Source organism: Dysidea avara, chromosome 2 (assembly GCF_963678975.1).
Source record: "Dysidea avara chromosome 2, odDysAvar1.4, whole genome shotgun sequence".
In the NCBI taxonomy this organism is placed as follows: domain Eukaryota; kingdom Metazoa; phylum Porifera; class Demospongiae; order Dictyoceratida; family Dysideidae; genus Dysidea; species Dysidea avara.
Window position 1 is genome coordinate 52,280,077 of NC_089273.1, and position 20,489 is coordinate 52,300,565.

The window sequence follows — 20,489 nt, forward strand, 5'->3', positions numbered from 1 at the left end:
AACAATGTGTGCCTGTTTCCACTCATCAGGGAGGACACCACTAGATAAGAATTGAGAATACCGAATGGTTAAAGGTACATAAAGTGTGTTAGCACAAGCTTTTAAGACGTAAGAATGTATACCATCTGGGCCAGGAGCTTTGTTAACCTTGAGCTCAAGTAGCTTCTGAAGAACTGTTGACTCTGTTATGTCAATATCACAAATACTATCTTCAGATACAAAGGAGGGAACAGGCATACTAGATAAATCTTCTTTGGTAAATGTTGACTCAAAGAATTTGTTTAGGGTTTCAGTCACCTCCTGATCATCAGCAGTGAGAGAACCATCACTCTTTATCAATGGGCCAATACTAGGTCTAATCTTCTGTTTAGACTTGATGTAACTGTACAGTGCTTTTGGATTAGAACGTAGCTTGTCTAACAGGGACCGTTCATAAGAATTTCTAGCGGATCGTATCTTACATTTGACATCATTGCGTTTTGCTGCATAGGTGGCATAATCAGATCTTGATTTGGAATGTTTATATTTGGTAAAGGAAAGTTGCTTAACTTTAATGGCTTTAGAGAGGTTTTTGGACCACCAAGGAGGAGTAGGTAAACAAGTACTTGATAGACACGCCAGGGATCTTAAAAACGAAAGTTTAAAGGCCTAAAGATACTTTGAAGTGTCTTCCACTGCTAACAGTTGCGATGCCACTATCAGCCTGTCACAAAGGTTCAATGTTTGATTTGCGTCAAAAGTCTTCAAATGATTTTCATGAAGTTTTGGTACAAATGGGAGACCTACACTTAAACCTGGCACTCTTGCTGGCATGGCTGGGTAAGTTTGCACCACTGGCACTGACTGATCAACACATCACCAGTTTAAGCCTAGCTTTATAAACTGCACGTGCATTTAGCCTCAGTGCTAAGATAACCACTCTGCATGCATTTTAATTTGCTACAGGAAGAAGAATTGTGAAATCAAGATGCTGTCATATTATTCTAGAGCAGCTAGCTTGTAAGACATTATAACCATCTAGTGCCATCAGTTTTTTTCACTCAAGGTATGTGTAATGCTGGTGTGATTACTCTACACACAACCTCGCACACAGCACCATACTGCAAGTAGATACACATGCATAATACTCGCTACAGGGTAGTGAATAGAACTACGATATCACAGTGTATACATAACCTGTCAGGGACACATATGATTGAAAGTTTGAAGTTAGTCTCATACATATTTCGAATTGGTTCCATTCAGCAATTAATGCTGTCTTCTCATCCATCAATATTATACCTTGCTGTTTCTTGTGGTGTGTGTAGGCAGCATAGCCCAGTGGTCAGAACCCTTGATGTGTCTTCTAGTAGTATAAATTTGTATGCGCCTATATTTAACTGTGCTTATATAAGATGTTCTCTATTAGGTGTGTCACAACTTAACAGAATTCAGGCAGTTATTTGGAGATACTAAGTAAACATATGAAGTTTGACAAGAACTAACTGTTATTCCAGATCCCTCAGTTGTGATTGGAGTAATAATATTACAGTCACTACAGATGTACAACTGACTGTATGACTGCGTACTTTTGTGGGGCAATCCCCTTTAATAATTATATTAAATTGTTGAAATGGCTTTGAGTAAAGTGCATTGTAATCACTGGTACCATGTGAACAATAATGATGGTCCCAATTGAGATATACTATAGTGATTATAGTTACAAAACACAACAAGAAATATGCTGCACACACACACACACACAAAAACTGATACTGCCAATGAAGTTTCTAGATCAAGATGTCATGAAGTACACTGCACATAAGAATCCTTATGAAACAGTACATAATGTGCAGAAAATTGATAAACTTAATGAGAAGTGTAGTTGTTCTTTCTTGATTGTACACTTCTCCCCTGTAACAAAATGCTCACACAGTGGTCATCTTAGCACTGAGGCCCAACACATGTAGAGTTCATAAAGCTACGTACATTATTAAGCAACTAGAGTGGTAACATTTTAAGTGTGGTGGGGAGGCAACATCAGCTGAAGCTGTTCTTCATGCCTGTTCTAGTTGTTGTATTGTGTATTTGGTGTGTGTTGTTTTCAGGAATCCACTGAAAATCAGCATAAGCTGAGTGGACTCCCTGCTTAAGTATTACAATGTCGATCAGTCGGTGTCAGTGTTGCAAACTTACAGCTATGCTAACAAGAGTGACTAGTTCTGAGTGATAGGAATCTACCGCCCAAGTAATCTACTGTATATATGTCATATCCCACCCATCTACTCGCGATTATAGAAGTTAGCGAAGGAGACAGTTCATCGAAAATTTCCCAGGTGAATAACTGCTGGTTGATTTAGGTGCTTGTTATTGGAGACTTGCTTACCGTTTAGATAAGGATTTTGTGGAATATGGGAAGTTAACCATTTATAGTAAGTGTAGCCACAAAGCATGGTATATCACTTATATACCTCAGTTTGCAAAATTGCCTTGGTATATCAGTTATATACCACAGCGCAGCACTTTTGATCTCAACCACAGGTGTGGTATATATATACATATTAAAATGCTTGATAGCTATTGAGCTACAGATAAATAGATCATTAGAATCAGTCTTCCAGGTAGGTCCCAAAAAAAGTGCTGAAAATGCTCTCAAATTTAATAATTATTTTGGAGCCCAATTTTCAAAATTTTTCTGGGGGTGGGGGGCATGCCCCCAGACCATTCTAGGTTGGCATGCTTTGTCCACTCAATGTACACCTTTTTCTTCATAATTAACTGCAGATACTAAAGAAAATATCACTTGACCTCTATAGCCATTCTTCCATACAAGAGTATACAAAAACAATAATAATAACCACAAAAGTATACAAAAGTAAAAAAGCACAACACAATACACAGTTACAAGAGCTATTCAAACACAACACAAATACAATACACACAAAAATTACACATCATTACACAATATAAAATTATACAATGAGGACGGGGAGATTGGAGGACAGAGCAACGTCATCAGGTACTAGAGTGTGACAAAATGTCTATACAGTTTCTTGGTAAATGATAGTCTGTAAAACACAGGTTAAACAAATCGTTAGAAGGATGTATATAGTACGATAGCCATGTTAAAATTAAATAGTATGGTTTTTCACTAGTTCAAGCAACTTCTCATAAAGTAATATATATTCAGCTTCAAGTAAGGCTTCTCCCAGTGCCTTCCATGTTGGTCTTAAAGCACTGTTCACCCACTCTGTGAATACTCGTAATGATTTATCCCTCATTTTGTTAGGGATTGTGTATTGTTCTATTTCCTCAATAACTCTTTCTTCCAAATCCAAATTTCGTGCAAGAAATTTCCACTCCTTTACCTCCTGTGACAATTCCCATAGAATAGGACTGTTGGCTGGTACATTATGATCAGAGAGACCATCAGCAATATTCAGCCTTTCTGAAGATATTTTATTTGAATAATAAAAAGCACGAGGGTCTTGGGTATAGTTACACAGATGATGATAAGATGATTTAACTTCATTTGTAGTGACATAATCATTTCTGGAGTATGGTACACTGGAGTATGACTGTGTTTGAGATGGATACTGCTGAATCAATTCATTTGTAGAGTGACAAGTGTAGTGGCCTGTGTGTTGTGATGATGTGTAATTGGGGGACACACTTTGCTGTTGTGGATGATGTTGATGATAGAATAGTTGTGGAGAATTCTGAGGGGTTGTTGGTAGCACAGAAACATTTTCTGCATGCCTGCAAGTAGTGTGCGTATCATTGTACCTTTCCCCATTTCTTCTAATTTCTTGTTTTTCGGTATCTGTATGTGTGAGAACATACAGCATGTGTAATATACGTACATACAGCATGATTGTGCATTTCCAAAAAAGTAATATAGTACACAACAATAGTAGACATTTAACAAACAAAGGTATTCAGTAGTTAAGAATAGGTATCTTCCTACCATCTTTAATATAAATTATTTACTGCAATAATATTGTAACATTGGTCAACCATGACATTGAAAAGTTTTGTGTTCAGGCTATTCTGAATTTAGCTAGCATAAGTGACCAATTATCAAACAAGATTTATACTTTACTTCATAAATATCTCCAGGAAAGTAGTATCAACCTCGAATTTCCATCAGGAGGTAGCGCCTTTCTCGTAGAATACCTCACATAAGTTTGAGCAATAGTATCTGATTAGTGTCTGTGTTATGAGTGGATTTCTGCATCCCGTCTAATACGAATTATCAAACACCGGTACCTATTATCAAAAGCCCGTTAATTTCCGTTGATCAATTATCAAACCTTTTGCACCTTTTCTACTCTGGTGACCTCAGTGCAAGCTACACACTCTTAATTATTATATCAATATCAACCCCTTCTGTATAGTCTTTGTAGATACATCTTTCACATGGGAAAACAATAAACAGTCAGCCAATTCTGCCGCCAAATTTATGCTTGAGTTGTACATAGTTCTATCACGACGATTTCTGCGTTCTTTTTCTTTCAGTGGCGATCGGTATCAAGACTGCTGTGATGTCCACACAGAAACTCTAAAGGATGGAAAATTCATTAAGAATAGGTTACAATACTGGAATTCTCCATATAAACACCTTACAAGTATGCGGAAAAATATTGTAAACTTCTGAATATGTTACGTGATTTTACTGTTCGATAATAGGTACCGTTTGATAATAGGTCCTTACACTAATTCTTGCACTTGCTTTTTTCTTGTCTGGCCAGTTACAGATTGTCAATGATTGAAAATGACTTAAATGAAGGTTGAAATCTAGCCATCTGCTTTATTACATGATAGTTTTGTTTTATAGATGCATGATGGCTATTTTAATGTGCAATCTGAACTTTCTACTAACATGTGAAACTACCATGGCATGTACATCTAAAGGAAAAGTGTATACAACATACATTTGGCAGAGAATTCTGAAAAATATGCCAAAGTAATTGAAGCCAGTCCTGCAATAAAGCAACAGTAAAATGTGTAACTTTTATATAGTTTGTTGACAACCCTTGTTTCTGGTAAAGTTACATGAGCCAGTTACCCAAACATTTCAGGGATTAATCTGGGGGGGGGAGGGGGCACAGCCCCCCCCCCCCCCCTAGGTTTATACCTAAAGCCTTGAGAAATGGAAAGGTTTAATTGATCCCAAAGTTGTATAATCCAATGGTTAATATTCAATGGCATCACAATAAAATTCACGAAAATTGAGTATATTTACACCTAAAGTTTCAAAATTTTCCTGAGGGAGCATGCCCCCAGACCCCCCCTAGAATCTGGAGCGACTTACTTCGCCTCCTCTAGGTTAATATTCTGGGTTGAGCCCTGCATTTGGTAGTGCTGCAACACCCTTTAAATGCTGGTACTTCTTATCAAAAGGCTTTGGAATAAGTGAGTTATGAGGGTTTAAAATATCCCATACATTTACAGCAGTGATGCAGTATGAACGATTTAAACATGCTTGTCCAGTACAAAATCATTGGAAGCCTAACGAACATTACGTTCACCTCTTTGATATGAGTGTTTTTGGCGGGGCTCAGGTGAATGTGAGCTGACTGGAGTAATACCCATACTACAAGACATTACACAGTTAGTTGCACATTTTTATATATCGTATTGATAGAACAGTTAAAAACAACTACTACCTATGTGGCAGCTGTGGGTGCAAGTCTGAAAAGGTATGTTTACGCATGCACAGTGGGTAAGAATGCTTACCTACAGGGATGCAATGTACATAGCTTTCATTTTGCTTCGCAAGTAGGTGCGGTATAGATAAATGCAAACATATCACATTTTGTGACTGGGCCTGTGAAAATAAGGTATGAGCTAGGGAACATAAAATTTGCCTACTGTCATGACAAATAACGTTTAATGCCACTAAGCAATGACTAGTGCTGGGCAATATTGAAAAATAGCAAATGGTATACCTTCCATAAATAGTATCACACTATTACTAAATATCATGGTATTAATGTAAAAGCCATTGATATTAAAGTGACTGCCATTTACCTCAACAAAAGCACCAAATACCCATGGTAGGTCAGCAAACCTCAGGTACAAATTACCACAAACAACATGACCATGGACTTTAGGTCTTGGCATGATATGATAGTATATCCTTTTGTACAACCCTACAGCTGTCATTTTAACTTTTAAGTACTGACTGATTGATTGATACTTTATTACATTATGAGTACACCTTGGCCATATTTGTTGGTCCTACTTGACATAACTACTATAATGAGGTTGTCTTATTAAAGGCGGTCTTATTATACGGGTGGGAGATACCTGTTAATGTGAAGTTTTGACCAATTCTAGTTTTTCAGTTTCAGCTTTCCATTTCAGCTGTTTCCAATGTCCCTGGTATCAAAACCGGTATGACTAAAATATCACAGATTACTAACAATACCGGTATATTTCCCAGCTCTAGCTATGACCACATACCTCGAGCACTTGTTAATCATTTAATCAACTTTGTAAAAAAGTTACTAAATACAGATATTCTATTCCAGTACTGCTTTATGACTTGCTATGTGATAGGGTGTAGTTTGTGCCCACGTGTCCTATTATCGCAAAGCAGGTCACATTTTCAGGTATGCACCCACAGCTGGCACATGCCTATGTAGTTGTTTTAAACCAAAAATGTGCAACTAACTGACATGTTTACTAGCTCAGAGAAAAGCAGAGGAACACTAATATTACTAACAAACTAGTACAAAGCATACATTTTGAAGGCAGCTTGGTATATCCTCTGTTTTGTCCAGAATTATTTATTGCTACCCTGTTGATGACAGCCATTCGACAAATCAACCTCTCAAAATGACCATCAAGTTTTTCATAATCAAATGGAGTATCCTCAAAGATACAGAGAATATTGTGAGGATCTTGTAGTGAAGGAGGAACAAAAGTGATGTTGTTATCTTCTTCCAATAAAATTACTGGAATGACTCTGGTAGAGGTATCAATTGAAAGCCGATTGTAAAGTATTTTTCTCAATACAGTGATATTGTTTAATGTTTCTCTGTCTAGACAAGAGGTATAAGCAGCGGAATGTTCTGAACTGTTTGAGAGTTGCAGAAGTTCATATGATGATCTGGAGCAGACAAATATCACCCAGTCAGCTTGTGAAAGTTCACGATCACTCCAAGCAGCTCTGTCAAATCTTCTTGACTGGTCACAGAACAAGTCTACCCTCACATCAAATCCATAGGTGATTAGATGGCATGAGAAGTTATAAATGCGCTTCTCTAGTTTTCCTTTTATCTCACCAGTCGTAGACTTCACAGTTACGACATAATAAATGAATACTTTTAGCATCCTACCAAGTGATCCACGATTACGCAATACATCTTCCTTTCGTATACACTGTGCAAGGTTAATAACAGGTGAACCATTTTTTTCTACATGATCTGTAGTAGATAATAATACATGAAAACGAGTCTGAATGAAACTAAAGCAAATTTGTCAACTGTGCTAATACACACTAAATCTTACCAAACAAATGAAACAATATATTTGGACCCCCCAAAAAGTAAACCAGTCTACTTTTACTCGAAATATTTGGATCCCTCTAAAATATTTTATCCCCCCTGGAAGAGCTGCCAATATCACATGCTGTACCAGGGGCCAAATATTTCAGCTGAAATAATCAACCCTCACCATCTGAAAACCGAGCTACTGTACAGCAGAAGAAAAAGATGCTGCGAGATTTACAGTCAGTAACACTGATTTCCAAGATTTTTAGGCTTTTTATATGTAGCTATCCTAGCTCAGAAAACAATTAACATACGTGACCCGCTGAACAAAAACTGGCCATTTTTGCAAAATTCTATTTTGCCATAAAACCTTGCTGAAATACACTTGTTAAAAATACGCATGCTACATGAAAATTTTTTGCACACTTAAATTGCATTCATATGCACTGAAATTAAGCTCAAATCAATTAACCCTATACACCAATGGATTCATCTCTTTATGGAGAGTAAACAAATTTTTGTTTTGAGTTCGCATAGCAAAGGATATGTGAGTTATGGGAGCTTATTTAAAATGCGGTAAAAACAGCATTTACTGTTGTCATTTCTCGGTTGGAATGGCCTTCTTCTTTGTCAACATGGAGCAGTAAAGGGAAAACACTATACCTTGATTGACCTGCCAGTTCATGTTGCACAAATTGAGCCAAGTCCCATCTTCATAGCTTGTTTCAATCGTGAGTTATGATCGATTATCTAAGTGCCTGTAATTTACTTCCTGTATTGTTGCTGTACAAATCGAGTTTGTTCCAACTGTCAGTAACTCCAAGACCATTCATGACAAAAGGCCAAAACTTTGGCTGTCACTCTTTTATTTCAGCTGAAATATCTGGACTCCCTTAGATGCGTACAAAACAGTGTTGATTATAAGGGGATAAAATATTTCGGAGGGATCAACACATCTTTTTCTGGGGGAGGGGGGGGGGACATTATTTGACACGGGGAAGGAGGTCCAATGTTTCATAACAGCTCAAACTCTATTATGATTTTGAGCAGTGTTCAAAAATGAAGCCTATTATGCTCACAATTAGTGGTGGAGGTAGTAGATGACATGAGAGGGAGCTGACTGCAGTATAAAATTTCTGGCAGCAGGGGGTGTGGGGGGCGTTGAAATGCTCCAAAATTATACTTATAAAATAATTCTGGTGAACTTTGAGACATTTTAAAAACTAAAATGGCTACAGCTTCTGAGGGGCGCCACCTAAAATACCACCTTTTTAGTCAAAAGTATTTTAAACAAGGTATTGCAGTTGTCTTTGAATAAAGGGTTAATAAACACAGTACTTATAAGCAATACACAAATAACCTTATAGACAACTGGAAGCACTTGGTACAGTGGTAAAACACCAACTCTCAAGTAAGAGGTAAGTAATTTAATTCCAGCTATTGACATTTTTTTTTGCTTGTTTTGTTTTAAAACTACTTAAATTTTTATGAAGCATGTTGACTATTCTAATAGGATATTTGAGCTTTCTATTGAAGTATATCAATCTTCTTCACAGTTTTCAGCCCCATTCCAAGAAGGATAATTTTGACAAGATATCATTATGAGGACAGGATAAGCCCCACTAAGCCCTCCTTTCCACCGCCTATGAATAATATGCATTCAAAATCAAGATAATGGCTCAAGATTTGACTGTTTTATTAGCATTTCCTGACTGTAGTATTAGAGTATGTGACTGGTATATATTGGAGTATCTTAATCTTATTTCTGCAAAGCATAAATTACCAACCAAGAAAACAGTTTATGAATTGTGTTCCATTGTTTGCTTTTTTTCTGATACATGTATTGCACACTTTTGTTGAAAATCGTCCCTATTATGCTGGCTTAATGCTTTTTACTTTTGGTTACCTATCATGCTTTAATCCTTCTGGCCCTAATCAGATAAGAAGACACTGTATCTAAATTTTGACTCACCAACAACATTATCCCATAGAACATGCAACTTCAATTACTTACCTCCAAAGAAACTCATTATTAACTGGACTGCTAATACTAACTCAAAAATCATTTGATAATCTGAAACAAAAGCAACACATTAGAATATACCTATCAGTAGCATAATATGTGACCATCTCAGCAAAAACTCGACTTGTTCGCACAAGCATGCGTATTGAGAAAAACGAAATTTAAAAATAATTCGTAAAATTACGCATGCTACAAAAACTATGCAAGTATTTATCGGGCCAGTACTCGAAGAAGGAAGAGTCAAATCGATTAAAATTATATACCATTTTATTCGCATGTTCATGGAGAGTTCAACAATTTTTGTTTCGTTTTTCTAGCTCCAACAGTATGCGTGTCATGTGCGTTTGTTTACGATGCGGTAAACGTAAACAAGATTGTCATCGTTTCTTCTACCAAACCTCCTTCATATCCATATGTGCAAGTACGTAACTACAGGGCTAATGCTATACCTTGGCTGATGTGCTGATCCATGGTGAACGTTTTAAGCCAAATTGCAACGTTGTAGGCTAATCCAAATGGACGTTATGGCAGCAAATGTAAGCGCCTGCAGTTTATTTTCAGTATAGTTGCTGTACAAATCGATTACCTTGCTCTTCCTACTGTCTATCGCTATAATTCCAAAACTACAGAAGGCTGAAACTGTGGTGGTCCATTCCTTGGACACTGCTGATATTGCTGAGTGAATAATAAAAAAAATTTTAATTGTGCGAACAAGTCGGGTTTTTTGCTGAGACGGTCACATAATGCTATATGCATTAGGAAGGTATTAAATGTGGTGGTAAAAATACATAATAAAGAACCTAAATAACCATGACAAATTAGTGTCATATCTTAGCATATCTACCATGCAGAAAACAAAGCCAAAATAGATGATTGGAAACAGCAGATACAACATACACATCAAAAATTCTGGAAAATGCCATTTATATGACAAAAGAAATTATTACAAACAAGTAAGCAATACATTCACTACATGCATAGTACACATATTTATGGTGAAAGTTGTATGAAAAAACTGTTATATCAATACAGTTGAAGCTGATGACCATTGGGCATAACAATAAGTTCTATAGGTCTTAAGAAGTCCAACTGAACTAGATACAGTGGTCCTTCATTAAGTGGCCATCAATTATCCGTACATTCTTTTATCCGATCTGTGGAAGTGACTGCTCTATTGGAGTATTTAGCCTAAAGTGTATGTTCTATTAGAGTATTTTATGTGACTTACAAAAATTTAAAGTAGTACAGAGGTCAACTCAATAGGTTGCTTGCACTCACCTATGTATGCCCTTTATGGACTCCCACAACTCATATGTCCCTTATTGTATGTACATACCAACACAAAACAAAATTCTCTCTATGGACAGGTGAATTCTGATGGTGCATACATTTTATTAATTAAAACGTACACAATATTTTTATGGTATGCGTACAGTATTTTTCATCACTTTATAGCAAAGGGTTTTGTGAAAATAACTGGTTTTTCACACAGTAGCTATACACTTAAAGTGGTATTTGATGAGAACAAATAGCAAACACATTATATACTAGATTAAGAAAAAGTGGTTTTGCAAAACCACTAGATACAGAACACAGATTCATTTACATTTTTGACTATTTGCTCCATTGGTAAACAATACTATTCATGGTTGATATGATGTCACAAGCCAGTCTGGGTGGCTCAGCCACAGGGTGATGGGTTGGTTATCACTGGGTGATGTCTGGCTTGTTTCACGGTCGCATAGCCGGGCCGCATGTGGTGGTTTTTGCCCAGTGCGGCGCATTGGCGCACTGCATGTGCCCACGCCCCCCTCCTAAACGCACGCACGCATACTGACACACAGAGAGAGTTGATACTTAGCTGGTCAATGTTCCAGTGTACAATGTTACAACTACCAAGCTGGGATACAGCTTCCCATTAGCAGGGGCGGATGTGGGGGGGGGGGGGCTTTGGGGGCTGAAGCCCCCCCCCCCCCCCCTTCATTTTTTAGGCTTTACTTGATCAATATGCTGAGTATTATAATGAAATTTTGTCTTAGCATAATTATATGATCACAAATAATACAAATACTCATAAAACCACCTTATAAACATCTTTCCAAGGTATTATCAGTGGATTTATGCTAAAGTTTATACAACAAGGACCCGGATCAGCATTGGAGGTGTAAAAGATCGAGATACTCTAATAGAGCAGTCAGCTAACTTCTCTAATAGAACATTCACTGGAAACATGTAGTTCATTCTGTTATGGAATTTTTCCAAATCTGCCTGCACCTATACATACAATGAAGTGCATTGGTTTGTTTAAAGGGCTTCATTCATCCACTTGTGTAGTTAATATATATGGCAATACTTAATGCAGGTACACAATTGAAAATAATCTCAGATTCAATCTTGTATTGTTCAAATTTCAAAATTTTCCACGTTCAACATTATTATTCTAACATGCACCTATTCAGTGTTGTGCAATTGTGAGAGGGGTGCATCATGTACTTGGTTGTCTGTACCTACCCAAACATTTCGATTAACAAAATGCTTTAGAGAGCCATACCTATAATCTAAAGGCAGTATATGAAATATCTACAGGCAGAAAATGTTATGAATTTTATGTAGAAATGTTTCCAAATTGCAGTATTTTAGCATCTATTTTTCAAAAATTTCCTGGGGGGAGCATGCCCCCAGACCCCCCTAGTTCCAGCCTCTACCCAAGAGATTAGTACCTTGAGTTAGTCCCCCCTTTTTATAAATCCTAGATCCGCCCCTGATTAGGAACATTCTTTGCCATACTACAACTTCACTGGAATGCATCCAGAGATGCCAGACCCTTTAGAAGTCTACCCAACATTCCTGTGTGTAATATATTGGTTTGTTTGGATAGCGCTTTCTTAGTAATGCATAGCAACGTAATTAGAATTCACCAATTACAAATACGAAATTATAAAACTGAAGTAATCTACATACATGATTGCATTAATAAACAGTAGTCACGACCCATAAAGTGTAGTTGAGCAGAAGCCGTTTAACATTGAGACTTCCAAAATCGTAAGTCACCAATGAGATTTGAGATTTTCAATTGTGTCATAGACCCGGCTAAACATCATATTGTATTGATAAGTTCATGAAGTCGACAAACACTACTCAGTAAATGAACAAAGATCTCAATACTTCATACTTACTGTAGTAGTGAAGTGAATACAAAGCATGATGCTAAAAGCAAAGTGGAGGACAGATAACTGGTATTGTCGAGAGATGTGTAATGACTCAGAGCAGATGTTGGGCATGTCTTTCTATACTGTCTGAATGGACCAAACGGCAACCCTGTCCATTAGATGCTGGAAAGAACTTTAAGCACCTGCTAACATAAAAGGCATCCTAAAAAATTCTTGTAGTCCCATACCAGGGCTCGGACAAAATACTGTTTTCTCCCTATCTGCTGTATTTACTGGCAATTGCCAATACCCACTGTGCAAGTCAAGGGTTGATAATGGACCCAGCAAGCCTGTCTTGCACTTTGTCTGGCAGTGGTAGTGGATAGAAATCTTTGGTGGTACGTTTGTTCAGTTCTATGTAACCTACATATATTCTTAGCTGGTCTGACCTTTTAGGTACAAAAACTACAGAAGCCATCCAAGGACTTTTATTATGTGTAATAATTCCCTGTTCTCTAACATTGTCTCAACTCTCAAGCTGTTGCATAACCTAAGTCAGCTGCCTATTCTTAGGCATATATGAACACATGTTAATTTAAGCATTTTGTATTTTCTTCTTGGTAGTTTCATAGTTTTTCTGCTGCTCCATATTGAGCTCCAGCCTAATAGCCAGAGCTTCTCTTTCCAGTGATGTTGGCAGCTTAATCACTTGGTCCTCAGCTTTCCGACCTGAGCATATTTCAAATTTCAGATCTCTAAAACCAATCCTTGGCATTTCCACTAGCAAAGGGCTTTGGTAAACTGATGTGTCATACAGCCATCCTCTGCTACCAGTGTAATGACTCAGAGCAACTTATCATTCACCATTCATACACGTGTTCACACCAAATAATGTACAGTTACAATCACACGATACGCTATATTACAAGTATAAGAAAAAATTAGGAATTTAAGCTAGCGTAGGGGTCAAACAGAATATAGTGCACTAATAAAAAGTACTGAAACAAGCTTGAGTTGGTATATGTGACCGGGCCTGCAAAAACAGGGCATGTGGGTACAAACTACATCCCATCACTCTACAGGCAGTACTGGAAAAGCATATTTCCATTCTGTAACTTGCATCATGATGCCAATTAAATGCTCACTAAGAGCTGAAAATTGCAATGCCATACCACAATGATACAAAACGTTATGAGTGATGGAATTGTGAAAAAGTAGGAAAAAATCATGTGCCCACATTCCCTATTATCGCAGGCCCAGTCACATATTATAACAGCAAATTACTGTAACAAAAGAAGTGAATATCCATACTGTGCTGTGGAGTTTCCGTAATTGAAATAGGGCCAGTTCACACTGGGTGGGCCAAATTGTTATATACTTAAGAGGGGTAAAAGTCACTGCACACTGTGCTTGCAAAATGCAAAGTATTTTGCCAAATGGGAAGCATTTTTCCCTTTAGGGATCTGGGGGAGGGCAGAATTTTTTGAAATTTAGATGCTTGAGAATGAAAATTAGGATACCATTTTGACAGAAAATTTGGTAAACGTAATTAGCTAGTATCTAGGTTAAAATGTTTTGCCAGTTCATCTTTCCAGTTTGAAAATCAAGTTGAAAGCTGCTGGTTGAATGCAATGTGGTTAACAAACCAATTAATATTAACGTAACATTAAACTTACAAATTTGATCAGATCTTATTAAGCTACGTATTTTCTTCTCCCTGATAGCCTTCTGGCAAGTGTGGCAAAACTCTACAAATTCTGTAAACCATGAATGTTGGCAAGAGTGATTCCTTAAACCATACGTCCTCGTCGGAAACCTAAAAGTAGTATATAGGATGGTGATATGGTTTGTCCAGTTCAATATCGACATGTGTTGTCACCTACGTTGAGGCCAGTCCTAATTAAATTTAGGCCATAAATATAAAAGGCCAGGTTACTTTACAAGGTCCATGGTGTGAGATAACAATCATAATCATGAATGGCCTCCTACAACAACTACAACTACAACAAACAATGTCAACAGCAGCTGCACAAGGAGAAACACTAGTCAGACAATTGGAAACTAGGCATCAGAATGGCATGCAGCTATTACTCTGTTAAAATATCAGGAATTATTGGGTGGACCATGGCCCACCTTGCCTATCCTGCCAACCAGCCTTGAATTGAAATGCACAGTAGGGATACTCACTTCTTTTGTTACAGTAATTTGCTGTCATAATATACTAACTCAAGTTTGTTTCAGTACTTTTCATTGGTGCACTATATTCTAGTTGATTCCTACTCTAGTTTAACTTCAAAATTCCAATTTTTTTCTTATACTTGTTTCTATTCATTTTATGGAATTTGTGGTCATCTATGCAAGTAGTTTGTTTCATAAAGATGAAATGATGTACACTGTAGCTATGGGAAATCAATCAAAGAAGACGCCATTAATTTTTTTTTTGTTAAACATAAACTATTATAATTTTGCACATAGATTGCAGTGTTGAAACCGGGTCACTACTGCCGACCCGGATGACCCACTGACCCGGATTTGACCCGGATTAATGAAAGCCGAGACATGCGATAAGAGCTTGTTTCGAGCGAGCGAGACTAGGGTTCGATTCGTGTTGAGTAAATGAGTAGTTATGTGATAACTAAGCCGGTAATTATAAGTTTATAATTTAAAATCAGTCAGTGGGTTTAGTTCCACGTAGCTACTGTGATTTTGCAGACAGCAATTGGGTGTGGCTTCATGCATACCTAGTATTACAGTTTCCCAATATATTAAAGTGGGTGTGGCTCACAAAAGTACTTATCCTGCTGCAAGACTACACTATATACAACTCATACAATAATCAATTAGTGGGCGTGGCTCCACATAAGCTTGCAGACAGCAGTTTCGTGCTACAGACTGCACTTACTAATAAATGGGCTTGGGTGAGCGTATGTTTGCAATGTGATAAGTGGGCGTGGCTCATGAAAGAGCTACGCAACTAGCGTTTATAAGTTTCCACATCGTCAAATGAACAATTTCATTTCTCACGTGATCCAATCCGGGTCAGACCCGGATAATTTGTAAATTGGGTCTGACCCGGAGAACATGTGACCCAGTTGACCTGACCCGGTTTCAACGCTGATAGATTGGTGTACTAATATTCTACAACAATTGATTTTAATTGATTGATTGATTTATATGCCTTTTATGGTTTAAGACAAGTGTACAGGAAACAAATAAGGGGCCTAGACACAGGGGTACCAAGAAGCTTTAAAGCAGCTGGAGCCCTGGCAAGGTGAACACACACATGCAGAAATAAAACACACACATACATACATCAATTATTAGAATTGATTAGTTTACCAGATCTGACAGATCCCATAGTTCTGAGGAGCGAGCATTGAAAATTCTGTTTGAGCAGGATACTGCAATTCTGGCAGCTTGATCAAACAATGACTTCATAGCTCTGGATGGTAACTTGCATGCACGATATATGTCAGTCAGTGTTGCAGGTGTAAAGTTCCCTAAGCAACCAATCCCAATTGGGCACACAGGATAGTACATCGGTGTTCATAGAATGAAATACCTTAGTACAAAGAACTTACACAGCAAAGCAGTGCATTCAGAAACAAAAGTGTGTCAACTATAATCAGTGCATACCTGTTCTACTTTGCTAAGACATTAATTCTCTGTGAGTACTAAGGACCTGTGAAACGGCTAAGAACAAGTTCTTATTCACCCGTTGCCTAGAACAGTCAGTTGAACTCAAACACATGAGAAACAAGCAATTAGCCGATAATCACAGAATGAAATACCCGTTAAGAAATGCAAGTGATTAAACCGTGTCAACTAATCAGCACGTACCTGTTCTACTTTGCTAAAAACAAGTTCCTATCCACCCGTCATCTGGAACAATTAGTTGAAGTCAAACACATGAGAATAGGGCTTAAACAAATAGTGGTTTTTACTATTCGAATAATCTTTATTCACAACTACCGAATATTCGAATATTCTTTTTCAGTACATGTGATTGGGATATCAATAATCCTGTTATACAATATGCCTCCTTAATACAATACAGAATCAAAATGATTTGATCACTTACAGAGAGCTGTATGTGAGATCAAGAATTTTCATGTACTGTACATCTGATGTTATATTTCCTAGGAAACGAATTATTTGAATACCCAAAATGGTATTTGAATATTAGAATAGTCACCAAATATTTGAATAATAGAATATTCGTTTGAACCCTACATAGAAACAAACACACAGGCTAGCACAAAAAGTCAAGGAGAGCGTACTAAATAAATTATTAGCAGGAAGCCAGTTGGCCTCATCTTCGTAGAACTTCTGTGTAGCAGAGTTATCCAAGAACTGCACCTCCTATAAAAGTTTCACAAAGAAACAACGAGGCATCATGGAGTTACATACAAAATCACACTTTGTGCTGTCAATCACAGAAGTAGTTACCCCATGCTAATAGCCCGTATATGATAGATAATTAAAATTTGGTGACCTAAGAGATGAAGGACTGCTTTGTTAAGGTGGCAGTTACCTCACAATTTCCGGTTTGAAGGATATTTTTAAAATTCAGTTATAAGCAGATCTGGAGAACTACGCTAAAGTGAACACAACCAGATTGTAGACCAGTTCTTCCTCTATCTATATGCTGGTCTATACGGTCATTGGAGATTGGACAGCAATGCTAGAGAACCGATTATACGAGCATGCAAAAAAATACTTTCAGCGTCAGTTTACGCAAAGCTCGTTGCACGTTACAGCAAGGTAAATCGTGGAATCTATTCTTTAGCAGCATAAGCAGGGCATGATCAACAAAGCTCCAGGCTGAAACATAGCTATGGCATAATGAAATCCTTTTGGTCACCGCAAAATAGTCTAAAACCTGCTGTAACTTCAACAGGCGGTACAAAAACCTTTTTTTCTCGACATGCGGCCCTGCTACAAATACCAGTCACTTATTTTACACAAATATAGAGGTTTCCCTCATTAGTATACTAGACAAAACTGATGCAGAAAGTTGTACTAACACTCTAACATACCATGTTAAAGCCACAAATGACATATGCCGCCAAAGTTTCATGCGGAGCACCTGAATCTCAGTGAACAAAGGTTCTAGACTACTCTACTTACTTTAGTGGATGTCTTCTTTAATAATGTTCATAAAACAGTAACAAATTTCATCTTATTTACAAGGCAATGGGCATCAGCATGTGCAACAGCCATTTTAATTATCACGCAAACACTAGTTACATGATGCAATAAATGAATATTTGTGGCACATTGTATGGCTTTACAGAATACACAAAATTCAGCTAATGGAAGCCATATGAAAAACAAGCCATAATGTTACCACAAGAATTCATTTATTGCATCATGTGAGTAGTTTACACGGCCATGTACGATTCCACGATGCATGTTATAGCGCATGGCTTTGTAGTAAGAAGAAATTTGTTATTGTTTAGAAAGTAATAGTGAAGAAGACAGTCACAGAAGTAAGTAGAGTGGCAAAGAATGTTTCTTTATGATGATTCGCATCTTTCACGCAAAAGTTTGGTGGCAAGGATAATTTGTGACTGGATTTCATATAACCCGGCTTCCACACACACAAAATCAAACTTACGTTTTTGCCAGAAATAGATTGCTGGTCTAACACACTATCATATTCCACTCTGTATTTCCTTCAGGGCTGGCAGGTCTGGTTTCTGCAGCAGCTTTCTTCCGACCCTGTCAAAGCCATGAGTGGAAGTTTGGCGCCATTAAATGACCATGGCTTTGTTGTAATGGTGTGTAGTGAGCTGGGACTTCGCAGACAACTCGCCAATAGTGTTCTCAATCAATTTGGAGTGATTTGAGGGCCATGGAGAGCCCACATTTGGCCTCTGGATTCCATTTGTCTTCTTGCTCCATTTTATACTCCTATATTAAGCCCACCCACCACCCCTATTACTACCACCCGTGATATTATTACGCGCTCGAAAAAAGTTGCCCAAAGCAGGGCATACTTTGGGTACCAGAAATTTATACACCCACACAGTGATAGCTTGTAAATAGATGAATAATTGGTGCAAATTTTGTTTGCACAGCTATAGGCACTGGGAAGTTACTACACAATGATTACCTAAAAACGCCATATGTGACCGGATCTGCGAAAAAGGGACATAATCGCACAAGCCTAAATTTACAGTATAAAGCATTGAATACATTGGGTGAAATACTTGCGTATTATTGAAAAATTCCATAAATTTTTTTAACGCCTCTTTTTTAGTGAAGGAAAGGACTAACAATGAAAACCTGGATATCATCTTATTTGCCTGCTCAAGAGGAGTTGGACAATCCTTGTTTCATTGCAGTAGACCCAAGGACACGTAAGTTATGAGCGTTTGTTTACGTCATGTTGAAACGATCGTACGCGATCGATTTTTCTTCATGCATTTTGCCGTTGTATGCAGTGAAGAAGGGCGAGTAAAGGACAAACTTACCCAGTACTTTATTCCTCTATTCATCGCGAACACGATGGTGAAACGTTTAGCTCTGTACCTCGATCCGTTGGTAAGTTACAACCATTTGTATAAGCGCCTGTAATTTATTCTCCCTATACTTGCTGTACAAATCGATTTCTCTGTTGTTACTACTTTGTAGGGTTGTAACTCCCAGAGTGTTTGGCATATGAAGCTGAAATTGTGCCAGTGGGTACACTTGGCTATATAGATTATAAATATTCAATAAACAGGAATTCGGAAAAATGCGATTATGTCCTGTTTTCGCAGATCCGGTCACATATCTCCTAACGAAGCTTTGTGCGTCGAAGCCAGGTTTTGTCAAATTCAGTCACATTTGTGGGTATCCTAAACGGTGAGTAGAGCACTTCTGCATCAGTTTTCTTTAGTATACTAGCAAGTTAGACCTCTGTATTTGTGTTGGCTTATGTAATATACGTAGGAGTAGTGACCTATCATGTAAAGAAACGGCTTCTGTGGCTGTAGTGAATAGTACAGGTGATGTTTCACAACTCTGCGGAATAGCTACCTAGTCTTCTGTGCTATTGGTCACTAGCTAGTAGTCTGTACTAACATCCAGTGTTGCAATTATAGTGGCTTAATACTTGTTCTGTTTATTGTAGGTTGATGCCAAATACTTACTTCGAAGGTGCTGGTAACTTGTGATGTAACACAGCAAATAAAGAGCTCGCTTATCTGAATTTATAGCTGATAGTAGAGGATACCTTGCTCTTTCAATTGCAATCAAACATCAGTGTGTACAGTAACTTGTAAGGTCTGTGTGTGCTAGAACTGTAGTTTGTAGAGGATACGTTTAATTGGATTATAAATGACTTCCGGTGTACCGCCATTTTAATTGTTATGCAATGCTCTCAAAAAAAATTTAATGGTTCAAACCGAAAAGTTCATACGTCACAATTGCGTGATGAAATGCAGTATACTCTATAACTTGGTCGATTAAGTCGCTTACGCTACACAAAGGCATCACACATACACGTGAAAACTATTTAGCTACAACAGATAAGAAATATCTTTCTCCAACATGCAACACTACGGTACGGTAATGATAAACTTGCCGCGGACATCGATAAACTTACCATACACGGTAGTAGTTTCCTTTTGACTGATGATTCCTCTCAGTTCGCAACAAACGAAGATAGTCTCGCGTGCTTGACGGTTTGAAGACTCCAACAGAGTGTACAGTAGCCAAAAGTGTTGTAAACAATAGAGGTGTGGTCAATAAACATACGGGATTTCCCAGTCCGTTAGTTACGTTATTGACAAACCATTAGGCTGTACACGGTTGATACTGTAAAGACACGACAAGTAATAGTTTCATATT

General features: G+C 37.7%; 1 protein-coding gene across 1 annotated transcript; it reads right to left on the reverse strand.

Annotated features, from left to right (window-relative positions):
* Positions 1-2,708: 2,708 nt before the first annotated feature.
* On the reverse strand, positions 2,709-20,384 carry LOC136247618 (uncharacterized). Its single transcript, XM_066039389.1, has 5 exons — positions 20,245-20,384; positions 14,327-14,466; positions 9,493-9,552; positions 6,729-7,412; positions 2,709-3,802 (listed from the first exon to the last, which is right to left on the reverse strand). Exons 3-5 carry the CDS (start codon positions 9,542-9,544, stop codon positions 3,111-3,113), a joined length of 1,428 nt encoding a protein of 475 aa, XP_065895461.1. The 5' UTR covers positions 9,545-9,552; positions 14,327-14,466; positions 20,245-20,384; the 3' UTR covers positions 2,709-3,110.
* Between the last annotated feature and the right edge of the window lie 105 nt (positions 20,385-20,489).